General features: G+C 39.2%; 1 protein-coding gene across 1 annotated transcript; it reads left to right on the forward strand.

The window, feature by feature from the left end:
* Positions 1 to 216: 216 nt before the first annotated feature.
* LOC126590393 (protein disulfide-isomerase 5-3-like) lies at positions 217 to 21,713 on the forward strand. Its single transcript, XM_050255860.1, has 14 exons — positions 217 to 257; positions 10,520 to 10,610; positions 10,918 to 10,997; positions 11,550 to 11,607; positions 11,786 to 11,967; positions 12,091 to 12,148; positions 16,106 to 16,146; positions 16,383 to 16,457; positions 19,206 to 19,262; positions 19,962 to 20,016; positions 20,143 to 20,289; positions 20,706 to 20,915; positions 21,228 to 21,380; positions 21,609 to 21,713. Exons 1-14 carry the CDS (start codon positions 217 to 219, stop codon positions 21,711 to 21,713), a joined length of 1,353 nt encoding a protein of 450 aa, XP_050111817.1.
* Positions 21,714 to 23,632: the final 1,919 nt, after the last annotated feature.

Genomic DNA, 23,632 nt, shown 5'->3' on the forward strand with positions numbered 1-23,632 from the left:
TGTCCTAAAGTTCCTCGTTTCTTCCATCGTTGACTCTTCATCTTTGTCTGTTTTTCAGGGATTTTGATCGCACAACATTGAAATAAAACTATAAAAGGTCAACTCCTAAATTGTTCAGCTGCTTTCTCTCGCCCATTTCATTCTCTCTGTAATTTTGCTCGGAAAATTGTGATTAAAGCTGTCCGTTGCTCTGAAATCAATACGTTCATCTCAGCCATGATTTCCACTGGCAAGATCAAGTCCATCGATTTTTATAGGTCAAATTGCTCGCATCATTTCATTGTTCATCAGCTCTGTGTGTTTGTGTGTAATTTGAATCTGATCATGGAAAATTCAGTTTGATTTTGCGTAATTGCTTTCTCATGCATGTGGATTGTGGATTGTGAATTGTGATGGATAAGTGAATGAATGTTTGAGTTTATCAATGAAATTGGAGTGATTATAAATAGGATTCAGAATTTAAATTAATATTAACATTATGTTTGGACGATGGAACTAAACTTGGAATTTTGACAAAGGTCAGAGTTATCAATTGACAGGCAACAATTCTCTTGTTTGGATTCATAAACATAAAAATTTAGAATTTCCATGTGGAAAAAAAAAACTTGCAATTTAGGAACTCCAATTTTCAAGTTTAAATTCCATGTAAATATGTGTCATTTCTAAATTTCTATGAGTGAGAATTTAAAAATAAAAAATTTCGTATTGAACTTCCATTGTACTTTTAAGTTTGCCAACAACAACAACAACAACAACAAAGCCTTTTCCCACTAAGTGGGGTCGGCTATATGAATCCTAGAACGCCATTGCGCTCGGTTTTGTGTCATGTCCTCCGTTAGATCCAAGTACTCAAGTCTTTTCTTAGGGTCTCTTCCAAAGTTTTCCTAGGTCTTCCTCTACCCCTTCGGCCCTGAACCTCTGTCCCGTAGTCACATTTTCGAACCGGAGCGTCAGTAGGCCTTCTTTGCACATGTCCAAACCACCGGAACCGATTTTCTCTCATATTTCCTTCAATTTTGGCTACTCCTACTTTACCTCGGATATCCTCATTCCCAATCTTATCCTTTCTCGTGTGCCCATACATCCCACGAAGCATCCTCATCTCCGCTACACCCATTTTGTGTACGTTGATGCTTCACCGCCCAACATTTTGTGCCATACAACATCGCTGGCCTTATTGCCGTCCTATAAAATTTTCCCTTGAGCTTCAGTGGCCTACGACGGTCACACAACACGCCGGATGCACTCTTACACTTCATCCATCCAGCTTGTATTCTATGGTTGAGATCTCCATCTAATTCTCCGTTCTCTTGCAAGATAGATCGTAGGTAGCGAAAATGGTCACTTTTTGTGATCTTCGCTAGATTGCTCCGGTCATTAGTGTGGATAAGTATATAAATGGATAGAGATAGGAAAGCAAACACAAGATGTACGTGGTTCACCCAGATTGGCTACGTCCACGGAATAGAGGAGTTCTCATTAATTGTGAAGGGTTTACACAAGTACATAGGTTCAAGCTCTCCTTTAGTGAGTACAAGTGAATGATTTAGTACAAATGACATTAGGAAATATTGTGGGAGAATGATCTCGTAGCCACGAAACTTCTAAGTACCGGAGTGTGGTATCGTCTTGACTTGCCTTATCTGTCTCATAGGTAGATGTGGCATCTTCTCTGGAAGTACTCTTCCTCCATCCAGGGGTGGTATCTGTAACTGGTGGAGATGCACAAGGTAATGTATCAATTTCACTTGAAGCTTACTTGTAGTTTCATGCTTGGTCAAGCGCGATACAAACCATGTAGTAGGAGTCCCCCAAGTCGCCGAGCTAGGGGATCTGCTGAAAGAGGTGACAAACAAGGTAAGCAATCAGAGCTCCGACTGATTGTTCACATTCTCCCTATCTTGCAGGCAGCATGAAGGATAAAGAGAAGAAAAATGAGGAGAGATGATATGGGATACTTTTGCTTTTGAAGAAGTAACTTTCCACAGGCTTATTCTTGAACTGGGCTGGAGGGTTTTCTGGTTTCCTCCAGAGTATAAGGCCGACTGAAGAATTTGAAGGTCAAAACAAGTCCATCAAATCTAGAGTACGTTCGACCCTGCTGATATGGGATACTTTTGCTTTTGACAGAGTAGTGGATGTATCGGTACGTGTGCTGTTACGCTTGTCTCCACATGCTTCCTTGTATCATTCTCACTTGCCCTATCTGTTCCTCAGGCAGATGCGGTATCTTCCCTGGAAGCATAAGATGTTGAAGATGAGTACTCGAGAGCAATGCCAAGTAAGTAATCAGGTAAGGGGTTTCAGGCAGTCAGTTCCTGGCTGGAAGTTTGATTCCAAGTGCTGACTGATTGCTCTCTTTCTCCTTGTCTTGCAGGTAAGAAAAAGGCCAAAGGAAAAGACAGGGAAAAAGCATGATATGGGATACTCTTGCTTTTAACCCTGATGATATGAGATATTCTTGCTCTAGTATAGCTTGTTTACAGAGGTATTATCGGGGGGAAAGAAAGTTGAATATTTTGAAAGGCTTCGTTGGGAGTGCCCTCTCAGATAAGAGAAAGGGTTGATCATTTTTGCAAGTCTGCCTATCCGTTAGAGATGGAGGTCGACATATATAGGAGTCTCCCTAACATCAAGTAATAATGTTATTCCTTTACCCTGCTTGGTTATAGCACGGTAGTGGGAGCTGCCAACTTCACATGTTTTAACTCTGTCAGAGCACTTTGAAAAAGTGGTCTATGGTATCTGGAAAGCTGATGTTGCGTGTGAAGATTACAGACAAGCTTTATCCAAGGAGATCCAGCTCTTGAAGTTGGGAAAGCGGTGCCTCTTCGGTTTTCGAACAAGCAATCCTGTCGGGGATCTGGCTCTCGAGATTCGGAGAACGATGCCTCTTCGATTTTTGAGAAAGCAATCCTGCTGGGGGTCTGGCTCTCGAGATTCGGAGAGCGGTGTATCTTCAATTTTTGAGAAAGTAATCATGTTGGGAGTCTGGCTCTCGAGATTCGGAGGGCGGTGCCTCTTCGATTTTGGAGCAAGCAATCTTGTTGGGAGTGTTTTCTCGAATGTGAGTAAAGGTTGGGCATGTTTGCTAGTCTACCTTGCCACGAAGCACAGAGGTTGACACACCGGGACTTTCCAATTATCCAGCAGTGGTACTGTTCCTTTACCCTCTCTTCGATTTTTGAGAAAGTAATCATGTTGGGAGTCTGGCTCTCGAGATTCGGAGGGCGGTGCCTCTTCGATTTTGGAGCAAGCAATCTTGTTGGGAGTGTTTTCTTGAATGTGAGTAAAGGTTGGGCATGTTTGCTAGTCTACCTTGCCACGAAGCACAAAGGTTGACACACAGGGACTTTCCAATTATCCAGCAGTGGTACTATTCCTTTACCCTCTCTTCGATTTTTGAGAAAGTAATCATGTTGGGAGTCTGGCTCTCGAGATTCGGAGGGCGGTGCCTCTTCGATTTTGGAGCAAGCAATCTTGTTGGGAGTGTTTTCTCGAATGTGAGTAAAGGTTGGGCATGTTTGCTAGTCTAAATTGCCACGAAGCACAGAGGTTGACACACCGGGACTTTCCAATTATCCAGCAGTGGTACTGTTCCTTTACCCTTGTGGGTAATAATATGGTAGCTAGACCTTCAAAATTTATGTGTCTAAACTTTGTTAGTGTTGTTTCTTTGCAATTCTTTTACCCTTCTTGGTCAGAGCGATGTAGTGGGAGCTGCAAGCTTCACGTGTCTCAACTTTGTCAGAGAACTTTAGCAAAGTTATATGTGGTACCCATGAGCTACTGTTGCGTGTGGGAAGTGGGTGATTGAACAGTACGATTCATGTGCTTTCTACTTCGCCAGAAATCTTCGACAAAATGCCCATAATTTCCGCAAAGCTGAGTGTGCGTGTGACAGGTGCTGACAAGGCTAGAAAAGTAGGTGCCTCTTCGATTTCTAAGATCGGCCCTCGTGGTCTCTGAGCAGCCCAGCTTTTGAGAAAGCAAGCCTCTTCGATTTCTGAGATCGGCCTTCGTGGTCTTTGAGCAGCCCAGCTTTTGAGAAAGCAAACGCCTTTTCGATTTCTGAGATCGACCCTCGTGGTCTCTGAGCAGCCCAGCTTTTGAGAAAGCAAACGCCTCTTCGATTTCTGAGCAGGCGTCTCTTCGATTTCTGAAGCTTCGTCGAGTGCAGATTTTTATAGGGGCTGACATTAAGTTCCAAAGCACACTTGAATATCCACCAGTAGAAGCTCCATTCTTGCACTTCTAAGATCTTGATTTGTCTGACCTCTTCTCTCTTCAACACCTTTGAAAATGTCTGGCCCTTCCGACCATCGTTTTGACTTGAACCTTGTTGAAGAGGCAGCCCCGCCTTCTCCAGACAACATATGGCGCCCATCCTTCGTCTCCCCTACTGGTCCTCTTACTGTTGGGGATTCCGTGATGAAAAATGATATGATCGCTGCGGTAGTGGCCAGGAACCTTCTCACTCCCAAAGATAACAGACTACTTTCCAAACGGTCTGATGAGTTGGCTGTTAAGGATTCTCTGGCTCTCAGTGTTCAGTGTGCAGGTTCTGTGTCTAATATGGCCCAACGCCTATTTGCTCGAACCCGCCAAGTTGAATCATTGGCGGCTGAAGTGATGAGTCTCAAACAGGAGATTAGAGGGCTCAAGCATGAGAATAAACAGTTGCACCGGCTCGCACATGACTATGCTACAAACATGAAGAGGAAGCTTGACCAGATGAAGGAATCTGATGGTCAGGTTTTACTTGATCATCAGAGATTTGTGGGTTTGTTCCAAAGGCATTTATTGCCTTCGTCTTCTGGGGCTGTACCGCGTAATGAAGCTCCAAATGATCAACCTCTGATGCCTCTTCCTTCTAGGGTTTTGTCCAGTATTGAGGCTCCGAATGATCCCCCTCCGGTGCCTTCTCTTTCTGGGGCTCTACCGACTGCTGAGACTTCTCCTAAGCAACCTTTGTGAAGGCTCCCTCTTGTTTGTTTATTTTAACTCAAGTATATGTACATATTTGTAACTTATCGGGGATATCAATAAATAAGCTTTCCTTCATTTCGTATTGTGTTAAATACACCAAAGCCTTCTTCGCTAAGTTCTTTGAATTTTCTTTTGTTGAAGCTTGTATGTTGAAGCTTTGTGAGTGGAGCATATAGGTTGAGGTAGTGTTCCCTTAATTTCCCGAGTGAGGAAAACTTCTCGGTTGGAGACTTGGAAAATCCAAGTTACTGAGTGGGATCGGCTATATGAATCTTAGAACGCCATTGTGTTCTGTCCTGTGTCATGTCCTCCGTTAGATCCAAGTACTCTAAGTCTTTTCTTAGGGTCTCTTCCAAAGTTTTCCTAGGTCTTCCTCTGCCCATTCGGCCCTGAACCTCTGTCCCATAGTCGTATCTTCTAATCGGAGCGTCAGTAGGCCTTCTTTGCACATGTCCAAACCACCGTAACCGATTTTCTCTCATCTTTCCTTCAATTTCAGCTACTCCTACTTTACCCCAGATATCCTCATTCCTAATCTTATCCTTTCTCGTGTGCCCACACATCCAACGAAGCATCCTCATCTCCGCTACACCCATTTTGTGTACGTGTTGATGCTTCACCGCCCAACATTCTGTGCCATACAGCATCGCTGGCCTTATTGTCGTCCTATAAAATTTTCCCTTGAGCTTCAGTGGCATACGGCGGTCACACAACACGCCGGATGGACTCTTCCACTTCATCCATCCAGCTTGTATTCTATGGTTGAGATCTCCATCTAATTCTCCGTTCTTTTGCAAGATAGATCCTAGGTAACGAAAACGGTCGCTCTTTGGTATTTCTTGATCTCCGATCCTCACCCCTAACTCGTTTTGGCCTCAATTTGCACTGAACTTGCACTCCATATATTCTGTCTTTGATCGGCTTAGGCGAAGACCTTTAGATTCCAACACTTCTCTCCAAAGGTTAAGCTTTGCATTTACCCCTTCCTGAGTTTCATCTATCAACACTATATCGTCTTCGAAAAGCATACACCAAGGAATATCACCTTGAATATGTCCTGTTAACTCATCCATTACCAACGCAAAAAGGTAAGGACTTAAGGATGAGCCTTGATGTAAACCTACAGTTATGGGAAAGCTTTCGGTTTGTCCTTCATGAGTTCTTACGGCAGTCTTTGCTCCTTCATACATATCCTGTATAGCTTGGATATATGCTACTCGTACTCCTTTCTTCTCTAAAATCCTCCAAAGAATGTCTCTTGGGACCCTATCATACGCTTTTTCCAAATCTATAAAGACCATGTGTAAATCCTTTTTCCCATCTCTATATCTTTCCATCAATCTTCGTAAGAGATAGATTGCCTCCATGGTTGAGCGCCCTGGCATGAACCCGAATTGGTTGTCCGAAACCCGTGTCTCTTGCCTCAATCTATGCTCAATGACTCTCTCCCAGAGCTTCATTGTATGACTCATTAGCTTAATACCCCTATAGTTCATGCAATTTTGTACATCGCCCTTATTCTTGTAGATAGGCACCAAAGTGCTCATTCGCCACTCATTCGGCATCTTCTTCGTTTTCAAAATCATATTGAAAAGGTCAATGAGCCATGTTATACCTGTCTCTCCCAAAACTTTCCACACTTCGATTGGTATATCGTCTGGGCCTACTGCTTTTCTATGCTTCATCTTCTTCAAAGCTACACCCACTTCTTCCTTCCGGATTCTACGATAAAAAGAATAGTTTCTACACTCTTCTGAGTTACTCAACTCCCCTAAAGAAGCACTCCTTTCATGTCCTTCATTGAAAAGATTATGAAAATAACCTTTCCATCTGTCTTTTCTTTATACGCCAGAAAACCCGTCGTATTCTATCTTTTTATTTTTGCGTTCTCTGTAGCAAGAACCTTTCCATCCTCATCCTTGATGCACCTCACTTGGTTTAGGTCCCTTGTCTTCTTTTCCCTTGCTCTAGCTAGTTTATAGATATCCAACTCTCCTTCTTTGGTATCTAGTCGCTTATACATATCGTCATAAGCCGCTAACTTGGCTTCTCTCACAGCTTTCTTCGCCTCTTGCTTGGCTTTTCTATACCTTTCACCATTTTCATCGGTCCTATCCTTGTATAAGGCTTTACAACATTCCTTCTTAGCCTTCACCTTTGCTTGTACCTCCTCATTCCACCACCAAGATTCCTTTTGGTGTGGGGCAAAGCCCTTGGACTCTCCTAATACCTCTTTTGCTACTTTTCGGATACAACTAGCCATGGAATCCCACATTTGGTTAGCTTCCCCCTCTCTATCCCACACACACTGGGTGATTACTTTCTCTTTGAAAATGGCTTGTTTTTCTTCTTTTAGATTCCACCATCTAGTCCTTGGGCACTTCCAAGTCTTATTCTTTTTTCTCACTCTTTTGATATGTACATCCATCACCAACAAGCGATGTTGATTAGCCACGCTCTCTCCTGGTATAACTTTGCAATCCTTACAAGTTATACGATCCCCTTTCCTCATTAGAAGAAAATCTATTTGTGTTTTTGACGACCCACTCTTGTAGGTGATCACATGTTCTTCTCTCTTCTTAAAGAAGGTGTTGGCTAAGAAGAGATCATATGTCATTGCAAAATCCAAGATAGCTTCCCCATCCTCGTTTCTCTCCCCAAAACCATGGCCACCATGAAAACCTCCATAGTTGCCTGTCTCCCTGCCCACGTGTCCATTTAAATCTCCTCCTATAAATAACTTCTCCGTCTGAGCAATTCCTTGCACCAAGTCTCCAAGGTCTTCCCAAAATTTCTCCTTCGAACTCGTATCCAACCCTACTTGAGGTGCGTACGCACTAATCACATTGATAAGTTCTTGTCCTATTACAATCTTGATTGCCATGATTCTATCTCCTACCCTCTTGACATCTACAACATCTTGTGTCAAGGTCTTGTCCACGATGATGCCAACACCGTTTCTCGTTCTATTTGTGCCCGAATACCATAGTTTAAACCCTGAGTTTTCTAGATCCTTTGCCTTACGACCAACCCACTTAGTTTCTTGTAGGCACATAATATTTATCATTCTCCTCACCATAACTTCTACTACTTCCATAGATTTTCCCGTCAAGGTTCCTATATTCCACGTTCCTAAACGCATTTTGCTTTCTTGAACTCTACCCTTCTGTCCTAGCTTCTTCACCCTTCCCCGTCTAATAGGATCAAAGTACTTCTTTTGTGTGTCCCGTGTAAAGTTGATAGGAGCATATGCTCCCAAACAACTTTGAGTGGAGTCGTTCGAAAAGAAGTTTCTATAGCCCCCTTGCTCATTTAACACTGCATTCGGGTGCCGATGGAGATACAGCGACCCTTGCTCACTTATCACTGTGCTCAGGCCACACAGCGCGCCACTTACGGGTGACGCCCTAGCTTTAGCGCGATTTCGTTCTGGATTCATTTTCATAAGGATTCGACGTGATCATGGAGTGCTGGCTGTCAACTACCTAACGCCCTCCCCCTCCTCTTTTATCCGGGCTTGGGACCGGCAATGTAAGATAAACTTACACGGCGGAGTTGTACTTTTAAGTTTGCCAAACAAGAAAATTCATAAATTCTAGAAGATAAAATTTCGTCATTTTAAAATTCCTTTGTAAGTTTAAATTTTCTCGTCCAAACAAATAGAAAAGATTGGTGATTTGAATAGTTTGGTTGCTTCCACGCCATTGAAAGATTCAATTCATCACCACTAAAGCATTACTAGATTGTTTGGAGGTGCTTAGTGGAAGCTTTCATAGCAAATGATTCTAGGGTTTTAGCTGCTTGCTGTATGATGTTTATGGTACACATCTAAGGAGCTAAATTATATGCAGAAATGTAAAATTTCATATCTTCTCAAACTTTCCCTGCGAATAGGAGTAGGAAGAAAAATTTAACCAACATCACCTGGACTATTAGAGCAACTCCACCATTGCAAAGACCCCCTAGGGCAAGTCACTATTGAATAGCCTCTAATGAACAGTAACTGCCTTTTGCATCTCCACCCTTACACTGAATAGTCATGACAATAGGCAATAAAATATTAATATTTTTTATTTTATAAAATAATACAAAATAATTACTTGTGGGATTTCTTTTACTTTGACTGGCTCCCTCACCTAGCGCTCTCTCTCATTTCCCTTACACACACACACACACACACACACATACTCTCTCTCTCTCTCTCTCTCTCTCTCTCTCTCTCTCTCTCTCTCTCTCATTTCCTTTACACTTTTTTTCTCTCTCTCTACCGATGCAACCCTTCCCCCTCATTTCTAAAACCTCTCTCTCTCTTTAGTCTCTCGACACTCTCATTCTCTTTCTACGGCTCTGAGAGCTCTCATCCTTCCTCTTCTTCGAAACCGAAGCAAATCAAACTAACAAACTCTGAAATCTCAATCCCATGGATGAGAGGAACTTGAATATATCCTTGCATGCATCATCAGAGCACCATTTGGGTGATCCACCATTGAAGCCGAGAGCTTCAAGCTTCCATTGCTCAAACCTAGGTGAGGTTATTGCCCTACTTCAATTGCTTGAGTTATTCTTTGGGTTTTGATGTGTTTCGAGTTGAAACCCTTGGGTTTAGTCTCTGCCATTTGTCTGTGGGTGTATCATCAGCCTCGGCGACGAACTCCGGCGAGAGCCGTTGAGTTCGAAGCCTGCTGGGTTTTACATTTTTTTTAATTTTTTATTAATTTTTTTCTTTTTTTCTTAATTTTTACATTTTTATTAATATTTTATATTTTTATTAATTTTATATTGTGGCTGATGTTACTCTGACGTCAACGTTGCATCACCCCCACCTCGGGCTCTCGGGCCACTAATTCGTGTCGGGCCTGTCGCTCGGGCCCCCTCCTGCGTTGAAGCCCGCATGGGCTGGAGTTGATTTGCCCAACGATTTGCTCCTGTGCAATCCACGGTCCATCGGGCTAAAGGCCCTGCTAGACTGTAACGAGAATGGACATGACACAGCAAGTTGCTATTGCTCTTAGGGGCGTGCGTAAAATACCACCCAAACAAAAAAATCTTGCCAATTTACCACCCACACTCCACTTTTAGTGTGATGTATCACATCTGTAATTCACCGTTGGAAATTTCATTAATTCTCATCTAGTATGAGTACATGAGCACTTTTTCATACTATTTTAGGGTAAGAATTTCGTTGACTACAACATGTCTTTGGGGAAGTAGAAGATAAGTGACACGAGCTTTATTCTTACAAGATAAGTGACACGAGCTTTATTCTATTGACTCGCATGCATTGCAAATGATACATTTTGACTAAAATTTTCGCAAAAATTAATGGAGGTCGTACATTCTCAGTAAACCATGAGTCTGGGTGGTAAATTTGCAATCTTGCTGGTATTTGCGCACACCCTAATAGTCCAGGAGGTGTTTGTGAAATTTTTCCATGTATAAACAAATAAACATTTTGTAAAATTTAGTGGGCAATAAACCTGCAGGGTTGTCCTGATACGTATTTATGCTACAATGCTTTCCCTATGTACAGGAAAATCCTTAGAGATTTGACAGAAGCATCATTATCGGGTGCAAGACTATCTATTATGGCAGCTCTCGCCATGATGTTTTTATTTGGAATGGTAAGCAGCTCGTAGTTCTATAGTTGGTCACTTATGTGTTCCAAATATTCAAATTCGACCAAATGGACATTGAGTGATGATTCTTTTTTTTTTTTCTTTTCTCAATTGATGCTTGTTTTGGTCCTTTATGTATGTCTAACCTTGTTCTATTTTTATTATATTTATGAGAATTTCTACTAGTTTTATTTTCTTTTCCATCCTTGTTTTTTATCGAAGTTACTTTTTGTTGCGATATGCTTGTGGTTAATACACTTTATTATATTTATATTTACCTTCTTTTTTTCCGGTTTCCTTTTTTCCTTTTTAGGTAACCGTCAGCACCTCTACATCTGTTATTGTCGACAAGAGTTCTGATGGTGATTTCTTACGTATTGAATTTAATATCAGGTAAACTTTCATAGCTTGCATTGGTGTTTTTGATGTTTATGAAGTTATTATGTACATGCATGGAGTTCAAATTTATTGCTAATCCAGCTCTAGCTTTATTGATTTTAGAATGTCACTGAAAACTGCCTTCGTGTAATTGGAAATTTATTCAAAGATGGATTTTTTTTTATAAATTAACTGCAATATTGTGTTTATATCCAATAGTGCTTTTAATTAACTGCTTTATTGTGTTTTTAAATTAACTGCTATATGGATTTTTTTTTTAACTCCAGTAGTGCTTTTAATTAAATTAGGTCCACTTGATTCTAAGGTGCACTACATGGGAATTTGTAATGCTTTGATCGGCCCGAAAGAGGCAGTTATATTGTGTGAGCATTAAGTTATCAGGGTGATCCCTTTTACTTCTGGAAAATTTGTTGACACACCTTTCTGATGCAAACTTTGCTCAAAGAAAACTCTTGGCCTTCACTATCAATTTATATAACCTTCTTCTCCCCCTGCCTCTCTCATTTCCTAGGCTGCCTCCATAATTTTATCTCCTTTTTCATGTAGTTTTCCTGCACTCCCGTGTGAATTTGCATCTCTTGATGTGAGTGACGTGTTGGGAACAGTAAGTTTCTCTCTCAATTAATTTTGTTTTTGTTCAATATTATCTACTCTTCTCCTGATTTTTCATCCCTAATGCTAATGATCCTTTGTTAGTATTTATTTATTTATTTATTTATTTTTAATTCTTTATGTGGTATCCATCTGTCCTGACTCCTGAATCCATTCCCTCTTATTCTCAGAACAGATTGAATGTTACGAAAACAATTCGCAAGTTCCCCATAGGGACAGATTTAAGACCAACTGGCTCTGAGTTCCACTCAGGACCGGTTTTACATAATATTAAGCAGGGAGATGGAGATGAGTATTCTGGTGATGGCTCTATTTCTCTAACTGCTCAGAATTTTGTAAAGTTTACTCACCAGTAAGTGGGCCAACTTTTAGTTCCATACCTTTGATATTTTATGCCGCTGATGTTGGACACTTCAGTATTTATGTTTCAAATTAATACCCTTCCTAATTTTTTTATTAAACAATTCTTATGCAGGCACCCAATTTTGATGGTTAATTTTTATGCTCCATGGTGCTACTGGAGCAATCGCCTGGTAAATAAAATAGCTTCGCACATTCTCAAATCTCTTTTGATGAAAGTTTTAGCTTTCTTAATCAGTCAATTTCTATAAATCTTGTTATATACTTGTGTATGCATATGCATATTATATGGTGCAATTTATTCAAACAGAGGCTTGATTTACATACTGAATCTTCGACTGAGAGGGCATTTGCAAGTTTAAATGTAGCATCTAAGGGTGTCAAAAGTGGTGGATTTTCTGGGAATCAGAGGTCTCAAGAGAGTTGGAAGTCAAGGGGAAAAAGTTGGGATCATAAACCAAACCTTGTTCAGAAGCAAAGTAACACTCAAAGGAGTTGGGATCACAAACTCAATTATTCTCAGAGACAGAGTAATACTCAAAGGAATTGGGATCATAGGCCTAATTATACTCAGAAGCAAAATAACATTCAGGGTGATTGTAAGTGGTGTGATAGGTTGCACTATGGGAAGTGTTGGTATGAAGGTAAACCAAAGTGCACAGGCTGTGGTAAGCCAGGCCATTCTATGAGAGACTGTCATGAGAATAAAGGAGTGCAGAAAGTTAACTATGTAAAGCATATGGGAGAAACAGGATCATTGTTTTATGCCTGCAATGCAGTGACCGATGTGAAAGTCAATAATTCATGGTACATTGATAGTGGTTCTAGTAACCACATGACAGGAGATGAGAGATTATTGGTCAATGTTCAGAGAGATTTGACCTCCAAAGTAAAGATGGGAACTGGAGAAATTTGTCAAGTAGCAGGAAAGGGAACCTTGGTGATTGAAACTAAATTGGGAAGGAAACATATACAAGAAGTAATGCTTGTTCCTAGACTTGAGGAAAACCTTCTAAGTGTAGGACAAATGATGGAAAACGGTTATTATTTGTTGTTTGGAGGTGATGTAGTTAATATTTTTGATGGTTGGTCACTGGATAACTTAGTAGTGAGGGTGCATATGACCAACAATAGATGTTTTCCTTTGAAAATGTTGCCTGCAACACAGTATGCACTAAGAGCAAGTGTCACACATTGCTCTCAGATATGGCATAAGAGACTGGGTCATTTGAATGAGAGAAGTCTCAAGGAACTTGAAGAACAGGGGCTGGTGCATGGATTACCTAAATTAGAAATGTCTCAAAGTGTGTGTGAAGGTTGTATGTTGGGTAAACAACACAGGGACTCATTCCCTTCTCAATCAACTTGGAGAGCTAAAGATCCACTGAAGTTGATTCATACAGATATATGTGGTCCAATGCAAGTAGAGTCTCATTCTGGAAACAAATACTTCTTGTTGTTTACAGATGACTGCACAAGGATGTCATGGGTGTATTTTTTGAGAAACAAGTCTGATGCGTTTGAATGTTTCAAAAAGTTCAAGGCAATGACTGAGTTACAATGTGCATATAAGGTTAAATGTCTCAGGAGTGATCGAGAGGGTGAATTCCTTTCTGCAGAGTTTGACAGATACTGTAATGGACAAGGAATTCAGAGACAATTGACTATGGCCTACACTCCTCAACAAAATGGAGTGTCAGAAAGAAAGAATAGGACTGTGGTGGAGATGGCAAAGTCAATGCTACATGAAAAAAACCTTCCATATGCATTTTGGGCAGAAGCAGTGAATACTGCAGTCTATTTGATCAATAGGTGTCCTACCAAAGCTTTGAAGAAGTCAACCCCATTTGAAGCTTACAGTGGTAGAAAACCTGGAATAGCTCATTTGAAGATATTTGGCTCACTGTGCTATGTGCATATACCTTCCAATCTCAGACATAAATTGGAAGAAAACAGTCACAAGTGTATCTTTGTAGGCTATGGTTCAAGTGAGAAGGGCTACAGATTGTTTGATCCCATTTCAAGAAAGATTGTTCTCTCAAGGGATGTCACATTTGATGAGAATAACTCTTGGGATTGGAACTGCAATATAGATACTGGAGTGACATTTCCAGTTATCACTGAACATAAGGATGCTAATGAAATCTATGAGATTGGTGAAAATTCCCAGTTTGAAGAATATAATGTTTCTCAAAGTGAGAATTTGTCTGATAGATCTCCAACTTATGATGACACACCTAAGAAATGGAGAAGTATCAATGAAATTATGGCTCAATGCAACATGTGTGTTATTGAACCAGAAAGTTATGAGGATGCAGCTAAGGATGATTCATGGAGGAGTGCAATGAAAACTGAATTGGACATGATTGAGAAGAACACATGGCAGCTTGTTGAGATACCATATGACAAGCCTGTTATTGGTGTTAAATGGGTCTATAAGACCAAACTTAATCTGGATGGTACTGTGCAGAAGAATAAAGCTCGGTTGGTGGCTAAAGGCTATTCACAAAAGCCCGAAATCGACTATAATGAAACTTTTGCCCCTGTGGCAAGGTTGGATACGATTAGAACCTTGATTGCCTTTGCTGCACAGAAGAAATGGAACTTGTATCAATTAGATTTAAAGTCTACATTTCTCAATGGGATACTGAAAGAAGAAGTGTATGTTGAGCAACCTCAAGGTTTTGTGAAGGAAAGTGAAGAAACAAAGGTGTACAAGTTGAACAAGGCTCTATATGGTTTGAAACAGGCACCAAGAGCCTGGTATGATGAGATTAATGCATATTTCAATAGTGCAGGGTTTGAGAAGAGTTCAAGTGAGGCAACTTTGTATGTTAAGATAAGTAAGGACTCCGGTGTCATTATTGTCTCTCTATATGTAGATGACATTGTATATACTAGTAGCAGTCCACAAATGCTTAAAGAATTTAGAAATGACATGATGAAACACTATGAGATGACTGACTTGGGCTTATTACATCATTTTCTTGGAATGGGTGTGTTGCAAACTGAGAACAGCATTTTTATACACCAGAAGAAATATGCACAGAAACTAATTGAGAAGTTTGGTCTGAAAGAATGCAAATCAGTTGCTACTCCACTTGCAATGAATGAGAGGTTGAGCAAAGTTGATGGAAGTGAAGCTGCGGATGAAGAAGAATATAGGCAGCTTGTTGGAAGTCTGCTCTGATACCATGTTAGTGTTTGTGTGTGTTTTCTATATGTATTTCAATGGAGGTTATCTTCAATGGTGGAAAGAGTTTTAGAGAGAAGAAGCTGCAAAGAAGATGTCTCTTCAAATTTCATCCACTCTTACAAAATACATTCTAACCGTTATATGACGGAAGGAAGGGAGATCCTTCACTCTCTAACATACAATACAATCTTAGCCATTCATTGCTATCATCCTATGAGATGATGCCACTTGACTTATTCTATTACTTAGACTAGAAACATGATTAAAATGCCATGTGGACTATGATCCAATGGCTCACATTCAAGCCGAAACAAAACATAAAACATGATACTTGCTGCCAAGCTTCAGCTAAAGGGTTACACACCAACATTGGCATGACTGCGAATAATTTAGAATCTCACATTTTGGCCAGAAATTAAAGGTTAGCTCATGCATGCCAATAATGCGATCATTCAATCGTGGGAAAACTACTTGTAATGCAGTTTTCACTGAGAATAGTACTAGCTGGGAATTTCTTCAACTTATTTAAACCTTCAAGTTTTGCCGAATGAAAGAAATCTAAAAGGTTGTAATATGTGTATTTTTTGCATCTGACTTCTTACATACATTGCTCTTGGGTTTTGGAGTCTTGTTTTACTATCATTTACTACTTCGATTGTTTCCCCTCATTTCACACCCTTGATCATGTATGTGCTTGTGCGTATGCATTATCTTATGACAAGTCACAAGATCCTTGGGTCAATTAATGTTGTTTTTTCTTCATTTTCGATGGAACTGTTGTATATTCAGAAGTTACTTTGTGTGCATTAATTTTTTGTTTACTTGATGTAATTGAACTATTTAGTTGAATCCATCCAGAAGCGTATCTTTCTTGCTGCATTTTTATCCTCCTCTTTTATTACTTCTTGCTTCATGTTATCACTTTCCTTTTCAGAAACCTTCATGGGAGAAGACCGCCAAAATAATAAGAGAAAGGTGCTTCACTCTGAAAGTCTGTTGTTTTCTTCCATATAATATGATTTTTCTAAGGGAGCTATTATTGGCATTTCTAAAGAGTCATCCTACACTCATTCCTAATCTTTTAAATTCGGGAAGAGTGCAGGAGGAGTGCTCTAGAATGCTAATAACATTTTCCCTTTCTAATGGTGCAGTCCAGAATTTGAAGTTTACAATTCTTATCTCACTTTCTCTCGTGCTCCCATGGTTAACAGGTATGATCCAGAAATAGATGGCCGTATACTTATGGCAAAGGTGGATTGTACTGAAGAAGGTGACTTGTGTAGGAGGTATGTTTTAAATTGCTTAGTCCTACTTTCCACTTGATTTTCTATTGAGTACAATTTGTTTTATTGTTATTTTTAATTTTGGCCATCTGCATTTTCAGTTCAAATTAGTTGTAATCTAAAATTATATTCGCAAGTTTCCTCAATGAAAAAGAGATTTATACATGCTTGCTATATTTTAATAGCCGACTTACAGCGAACAAGAAAACTGAAAGGCCAAACTCCACTTAATGCGCTGCAATTGTAGATCCGTCAATATCAGATTTTGTTCACCATTAATAAATATACAACAAACAACAAAGCATCGGCCGTATAAATCCTAAAATGCCACTGCGCTCGGTTTTCTGCGAAGTCTTCCGTTAGCTCCAAGTACTCCATATATTTTCTTTAAGTTGGCTATCTAACTTTTCCTAGATCTTCCTCTATCCCTTTTGCCTTGAACATTTTTATCATAATCGCATTTTCTAACAAGAGGATATGTAGGTCTTTATTTCATATATCCAAACCACCTTAACCGATTTTCTCTCATCTACCTTCAATTGCGGCCACTCCTACTTTACCTCAGATATCCTCATTCTTAATTTTGTCCTTTCTGGTGTGCCCACACATCCAATGAAGCATTCTCATATCCGCTACACTCATTTTTTGCATGTGTTGATGCTTGCCCGCCCAACATTCCATGCCCTAAAGCATTGATGTCCTTATTGCTATCCTATAAAATTTTCCCTTGAGCTTTAGTGTCATATGACGGTCGCACAACACACCGATCACTCTTCCACTTCATCCATCCAGCTTTTTTTTTAATGGTTGAAATCTCCATCCAAATCTCCGTTCTTTTGCAAGATGGATCTAAGGTAACGAAAGTGTTTACTATTTGGTACTTCTTGATCTCAAATCTTCATCCCTATCTCATTTGGAGCCCCCATTCCCACTTACTTGCACTCCATATACTATGTCTTTGACCTACTTAGGCGAAGACCTTTACATTCCAACACTTCTCGCCAAAGGTAAAGCTGTTATAATTCTGACTCCCTCTGGATCTTGCTCTTTGATGTATCCGGCAATAGACTAAAACTTAGCAAAATAGAGAAAACTAGAAACACACAATATTTATACTGATTCGGTAGAACTTTTGCATACATCCAGTTGTGATTTTCCTGGGTAGAGAAACCATGGCTTTTTAGATTAATTATAGAGTTCCAGTACTTTTGCAAAACCCTAGAACTAATCCCTCTTTAACCTTGTCGGCTGTCTCTGGCTTTTTTTCTAACACTTTTCCAGCATTGCCGCACCCTATTTATAAGTATAGGGTGCGGCTCACATTCCCTTTTTTCAAATTATGTTTCCTATTCTAAATGGAATAGGAATTTACTTTCCTTCTAAGATTCCTAATCTGATTGAATAAGGAAACTAAGATTCTTTCCTAGTCCTTTTAGGAGAATAATCGGTGCACCTTTTATTTCCCTAAAACAATTCTAAACAAAATAAGGACACTAATTGATGAGCCAAAAATCCTAACAATCTCCACCTTGGTGAGTCAAACCAAGTCTTGATCGTTGCACTCTAGAGTATCTTTGAACCTTCTTGAATTAGCTTTGGAAATCTTTAAGAACCTTCACCTTGGATTCTCGGTTTCTGTCTTCTATTCCTTGCACTTTGCAAAAACCTCGAATTTCTGCTTCATGAAATAAACCCAAACTTTTCTACAAAAATAATCCATGAAAATAACAAAAAACCAGGCTCCACCGTTAGACTTAGTTGGTGCAGGGCCCCAAACATCTGAGTGATATAGTTGAGTTGATCCTTGCATCGGTTATCTGCACTGCTACTTGCGAATGATACCTTCCTTTGCTTCCCAAGAACACAATATTCACAAAAGTCCAGCTTGCAATGTGACAAGCCTTCCAACAGGCCTTTCTTGTGCAATTCTTGCAACCTTCTGACTTATGTGCTCTAGCGTGTGATGTCAGAGTTCAGCCTTGTGTTATTCACTCTGCTTTGTGGAAGCAACTGCTCCCCCAGCTATCGTAGTCCCAATTAGCTTGTACAACGTATGGTGTTGTAAGTCACCTTGCATTATCACCAGGGATCCTTTGGTTACATTGAGTCTTCCTACTTTGGAATTTTACCCATCAGTGCATCCTTCATCTTCCGTTGCCAATCCGTGAAGTCATCCTTGCCATCAAAATGTGGTCAAGACTAAGAGTGGAAGAGTAACCTATTTACCGTTGGAAAAGATTTTGAACAAGTGTTATAAGCTGCCTACCATGGCCTAACCGGTGTGGTTTTCAAAATAACAGTACTAGGATTTAGTGTTCTGAAATGCCAACTAGAACTCTAGATTTTGTTTCAAGTGCAGTATTCTTACCAATGTAGCATTTTGCTGTCACATCAGTATATTTTGACTCTCTGCTTGAACAGAGAACTGTTAACCTCAGGGTGGGAACATGGATGAGCTCACGTTATAGTCTGTCTCTGTCTTATGCATTGTGGTATTCTTGTATGTTGCTATAGTTAACCCGTCACTTTTAGTGTCCCATAATTGAATCACCATTTGAACTATTTTCATATCCACCAAGGTTAGCTTTGTGTGCCAATGCCATCTTAACTGGTTAGACTTTGTTGCTTTACATCTCTATTCTCTAGATACAACCTTTTTGTTCTCTTCTTTACTTACCTCTCAAGTTTGCTTCACATACCACTGTCTTCCTGTTTTTGCTATTATTAACTATGCCTCCTCATAATGTTCAGGAATGAAATTCATGGATACCCATCACTTCGTATTTTTCGTAAAGGAGGTGATGTGAGGTAAATGCTACAAAATTTTGCAAACTTTATTTTCTTTTCGAACTGATTTCTACTCATTCTTTTTTTCAGCTCCTGGAGTCTTAACATTACGCTTTAGGACGCATTTAACTTGTCCTTTTTATTTTGTCTGTTCTATCTTCATCTAACATGTATATCTGTATCTATTCGGATAGCATTTTTGTATGTGCTCTTAGGCTCCATTTCAACATGTGGATTTATATGCGAGATTTGAATTTGACATTTTGATATATTGAGTGTGAAATTCCAAAAGAAGGGATAAAGTAGAGTTTTGATATGCTGAAAGAGAAATTTTGTCAGGTAAATTAGGAGTTAATTTGAAATAACATTTTGTTTTGAATATTTAACTGATATAGTCAATGACTTGTACTTTCAGTTAACAAAGAATTTTAATATGCCTAGTATCTCATACAATTTATAATAAAAATGAAAATCCAAATCCTCAATTTCAAGTCATCTATCTAAATGCAATCTTAGGGCGGCCAATTAAGTCGTATCTTGGTTTTTCTGGTCCTTCAGTTGTGGAGCTGCATGCATAGTTTATTCATTCTATGATCTTTATAAGATGATAAGTATGTAGACCCATTTTGATTTATACAGTTGATTCTCAAATTTTGCTCCCTCAGCCATGGCTGTCTTGTACATATGAAGCTTAACTTAAGCAACCTCATTCTTCCACAGGGATAACGAGCATGAATCTTATTATGGTTGTCGAGAAACAGATAGCTTGGTTGAGGTACAAGCATTCATAATTTTTAACTGTATCCCATGTTTAACTTTGACTTTGAACTTGTTTATACTTCTTGATATTCAGTGCCCCGTTTGAAATTGTAAATCTAATCTGAAGTTTCCATCCTTGCAGAAAATGGAAAGTTTGGTCGCATCTATCCCTGTGGATTCTGAAAAACTCGCTATGGAGGGTAAATCTGACAACAGGGGTGAGAATGCAAAAATACCTGCACCATTGACAGGAGGGTGTAGAATTGAAGGATATGTGCGTGTAAAGAAGGTGATCTTCCAGTTGAAATAGAAATTAATAGAACCATTGGGCATGTTAGACCTAATCGCAAGACAACTGTTATACCCGTATAAATCTTTGCTTTATTCCTCTGCTCCCAGCACATGACTTGAGGTGCTTCACATGCTTGGAAATGGATGAAAAAGTATTGAACAACTCATTTCCTTTTTTTCTGTGTCCGAGCATGACTTCAGGTGTTTCACATGCTTGGAATTGGTATGAATAAAGAGAAATGCTAAGGGCAGTAAAATGCATTTAACATGAATAAACAAAAGAGAATATTGTACCAGTAAAATGAATTTATCAGTCAGAATTCTTGCCTTCTTTGACCTTTCAATTGACCTTACAATAAATCTCTTAGCTGTTATTCAGTTGGAAATAGGTATGATTTGTCATGTGCTGTGCAGGTTCCAGGAAACCTTGTCATTTCCGCTCATTCGTTCGATGCTTCTCAGCTGAACATATCTCACATCATTTCACATTTTTCATTCGGTAGGATGATTGCTCCTAAGGTGATGAGTGATGTCAAGCGATTGGTACCTTATCTTGGTGCGAGCCATGATAGGTTGAATGGACGGTCTTTCATAAATCACCGTGATTTAGGTGCTAATGTTACAGTAAGTTTGTCTCTATGCATGATTCTGCCTATCTTTTTCTTCTGTTTGTTTCTCTATTGTTCTGCACTTGTCCATTAACATGCCACTGTGTGTGCAAGTGTATTGGTAATGTATAGCTGCATGTGATTGAGTTTTACGCATTTTAGTAGTTGTATGGATATATTCTTACCTCCCTAAAGATGCTTGACGGTCCATAAACATCTCCTTCTGAGTGGATACTAAAACTGTTTCAATGAAGTTTATTTGGCTTGTAAAGAATAGCTAATGCTTAAGCTCGTTATAATTACAGTTTCTGGTAAATTGTATGTGCAGATGGAGCATTACCTTCAAATAGTTGATTCGGAAGTCGTAACAGGGAGATCTCATAATTCGATTGAGAAATATGAGTACACGGCGCTCGGCAGCTTGGTGCAAAGCCTCCAAATACCGGTTGCCAAGTTCCATTTCGAGCTCTCCCCCATGCAGGTTTAATTTTTGGTTTTTTTTTAATTAACGGACGGAAATTGTTATTAGCACTTTAAAATTCTCATTTTTCACTCTAAACTTTTTATAATTAGAAAGAAAAGTACACTTGTGAGGAGTGTAAAATGAAATATTTTTGGAGTGTCAATAACAGTTCTCTAACTTAACTGTCTTTTAGTTCTTACTCTTTGCTTCTCTCACATTTTCTCTTTCTTTGTCTTCCATAACCAGGTTTTAATAACAGAAAATCCGAAATCCTTTTCACATTTTATCACGGATGCGTGCGCTATTATTGATGGCGTTTTTGCCAAAATAGTTTCTCTTTTTGGCAAATGAACACATCCAATTTCTATTAGAACCCTAAAAATAAGTGCTCAAAAGAGCAAATGCTTCGTTGGTGTCATTTGTACATATTTTTTGTTTTTGTATTGTTTTTGGATTTAGGGTCAGAAAGATCGAGATCTAAAATAATTTTTCATTGAGTAAATTGTAATTATGGTCCCTTAACTTTAACTCAATTGGAGCAAAAGTCCATCAACTAAAAATTCATTACCATTGGTCCCTTAACTTATCAAAACGTGCAGCTATGGTCCCTCAACTAAAAATCTATTACTATTAGTCCCTCAACTTTAATTCAACTGGAGAAATTGTCCCTTAACTTTAACCCAATTATAGCAATGGTCATTCCAACATAACTCGTTTTGACAAAATTTTTGACGTAGTTGACAAAAAGGACCATAATTACACACTTTGATTAGTTGAGGGACCCTAATTGTATAAATGGTCATTCCAACATAACTTATTTTGACAAAATTTTGACAAAATTGATGAAAATGACTATAGTACACATTTTGATAAGTTGAGGGATCAATGGTAATGGATTTTTAGTTGAATGACCATTGCTCCAATTTGATTAAAGTAGAGGGACTACTGCTATAATTTACTCATTTTTCATTTTGGCAAGTGAACACATTCAATATGTTACTAGACTCCTAAAAATAAGTACTCAAAAGATTAAATAGTTATTGGTGCCATTTTGTACACATTTTTCACTTTGGATTGCTTTTGCATTTACAATCTTAAATAGTTTCTCATTATGACAAATAAACACATCCAATTTGCTATCAGACCATTAAAAATAAGGAAAACTAATGAAAAGGGCTTGAAAACTTTGAGTTTTAATGATAATGACAAAATAAAGGGTAAAGTGAATAGTACCAGAATTGACTTTTTAGTGTAAAAATGTGGTTTTTCGTTAAAGTGAACAGTACCGGATGCTTTTCGTTAAAGTTCCCTTAAAAATAAGTACCAAAAAGATTAAAAGCATATTGATGTTATTTGCACACATTTGTTTTTATTTTTGAATTGTTTGCATTTACGGGGTCAAAAGATTGTGACCCGAAATAGTGTATCATTTTTGCAAATGAACACAATCAATGCAACTAAACCTCTAAAAAGGAGTACTTAAAAGCTTATTTGGTGTCATTTGTACGTATTTTGTATTTATGGAGTCAAAAAATTGTGACCCAAGATAGTTTCTCATTTTGTCAAATGAACACATTCAATATGCTATTAGACCTCTAAAATGAGTACTTAAAAGATTAAATGCTTATTTTGCATTTGTACACATTTTTCATTTTTGGATTGGTTTGGCATTTACTGGATCAAAAGATTGCGATCCAAAATAGTTTCTCATTTTGGCAAACGAGCACATTCAATTTGCTATTAGACCTCTAAAAATGATAACCAAAAGATCAAATGCTTATTTGGTGTCATTTATACACTTTTTTTTTTGGGATGTTTTTGCATTTATGAGGTAAAAAGATCGTGACATGAAATAGTTTCTCATTTTGGCAATTGAACACATCCGTTGTGGCTAACTTGTCATTTGGCTTTTCTATCTCAACCAATTTCGTGCGGAATCGCTTCAAGTAGGTCCTCAGACTCTTATTCTTAGGTTGGGCATGATGTTGACGATGGCCTCGTGGTGTTTGTGAACATTATTGGTACTATTCGCGTCAGGAATTTCCGTCGGGGACGTTTCCTGGCCGACGAGCGCACAGCTCCCCACGAGGTTGGCGCCGGTTGAGGGCTGCTATCGGGCTTCTGCTTTACTGTTGGGCTTTGTCGGGCAAGGCTCGTCGGGCACGGCCTATCGGGCAAGGCTCGTCAGGCAAGGCTGGAAGAGAAGGACAACGTTAACTTTGAAAGGTGCCTTTGTGGGGGCTTAGGTGTAGGCCTTGAGCCTCACAATC

This window comes from Malus sylvestris, chromosome 11 (genome assembly GCF_916048215.2).
Source record: "Malus sylvestris chromosome 11, drMalSylv7.2, whole genome shotgun sequence".
Lineage (NCBI taxonomy): Eukaryota > Viridiplantae > Streptophyta > Magnoliopsida > Rosales > Rosaceae > Malus > Malus sylvestris.

Bases quoted from the DNA above. Each gene is read 5' to 3' on its own strand.
- LOC126590393 (XM_050255860.1), top strand. From the start codon at position 217: ATGATTTCCACTGGCAAGATCAAGTCCATCGATTTTTATAG. The intron at 10,998-11,549 runs GTAAACTTTCAT...TTTTTCATGTAG, and splicing joins CGTATTGAATTTAATATCAG to TTTTCCTGCACTCCCGTGTG. The intron at 20,290-20,705 runs GTGATCTTCCAG...TGTGCTGTGCAG, and splicing joins GATATGTGCGTGTAAAGAAG to GTTCCAGGAAACCTTGTCAT.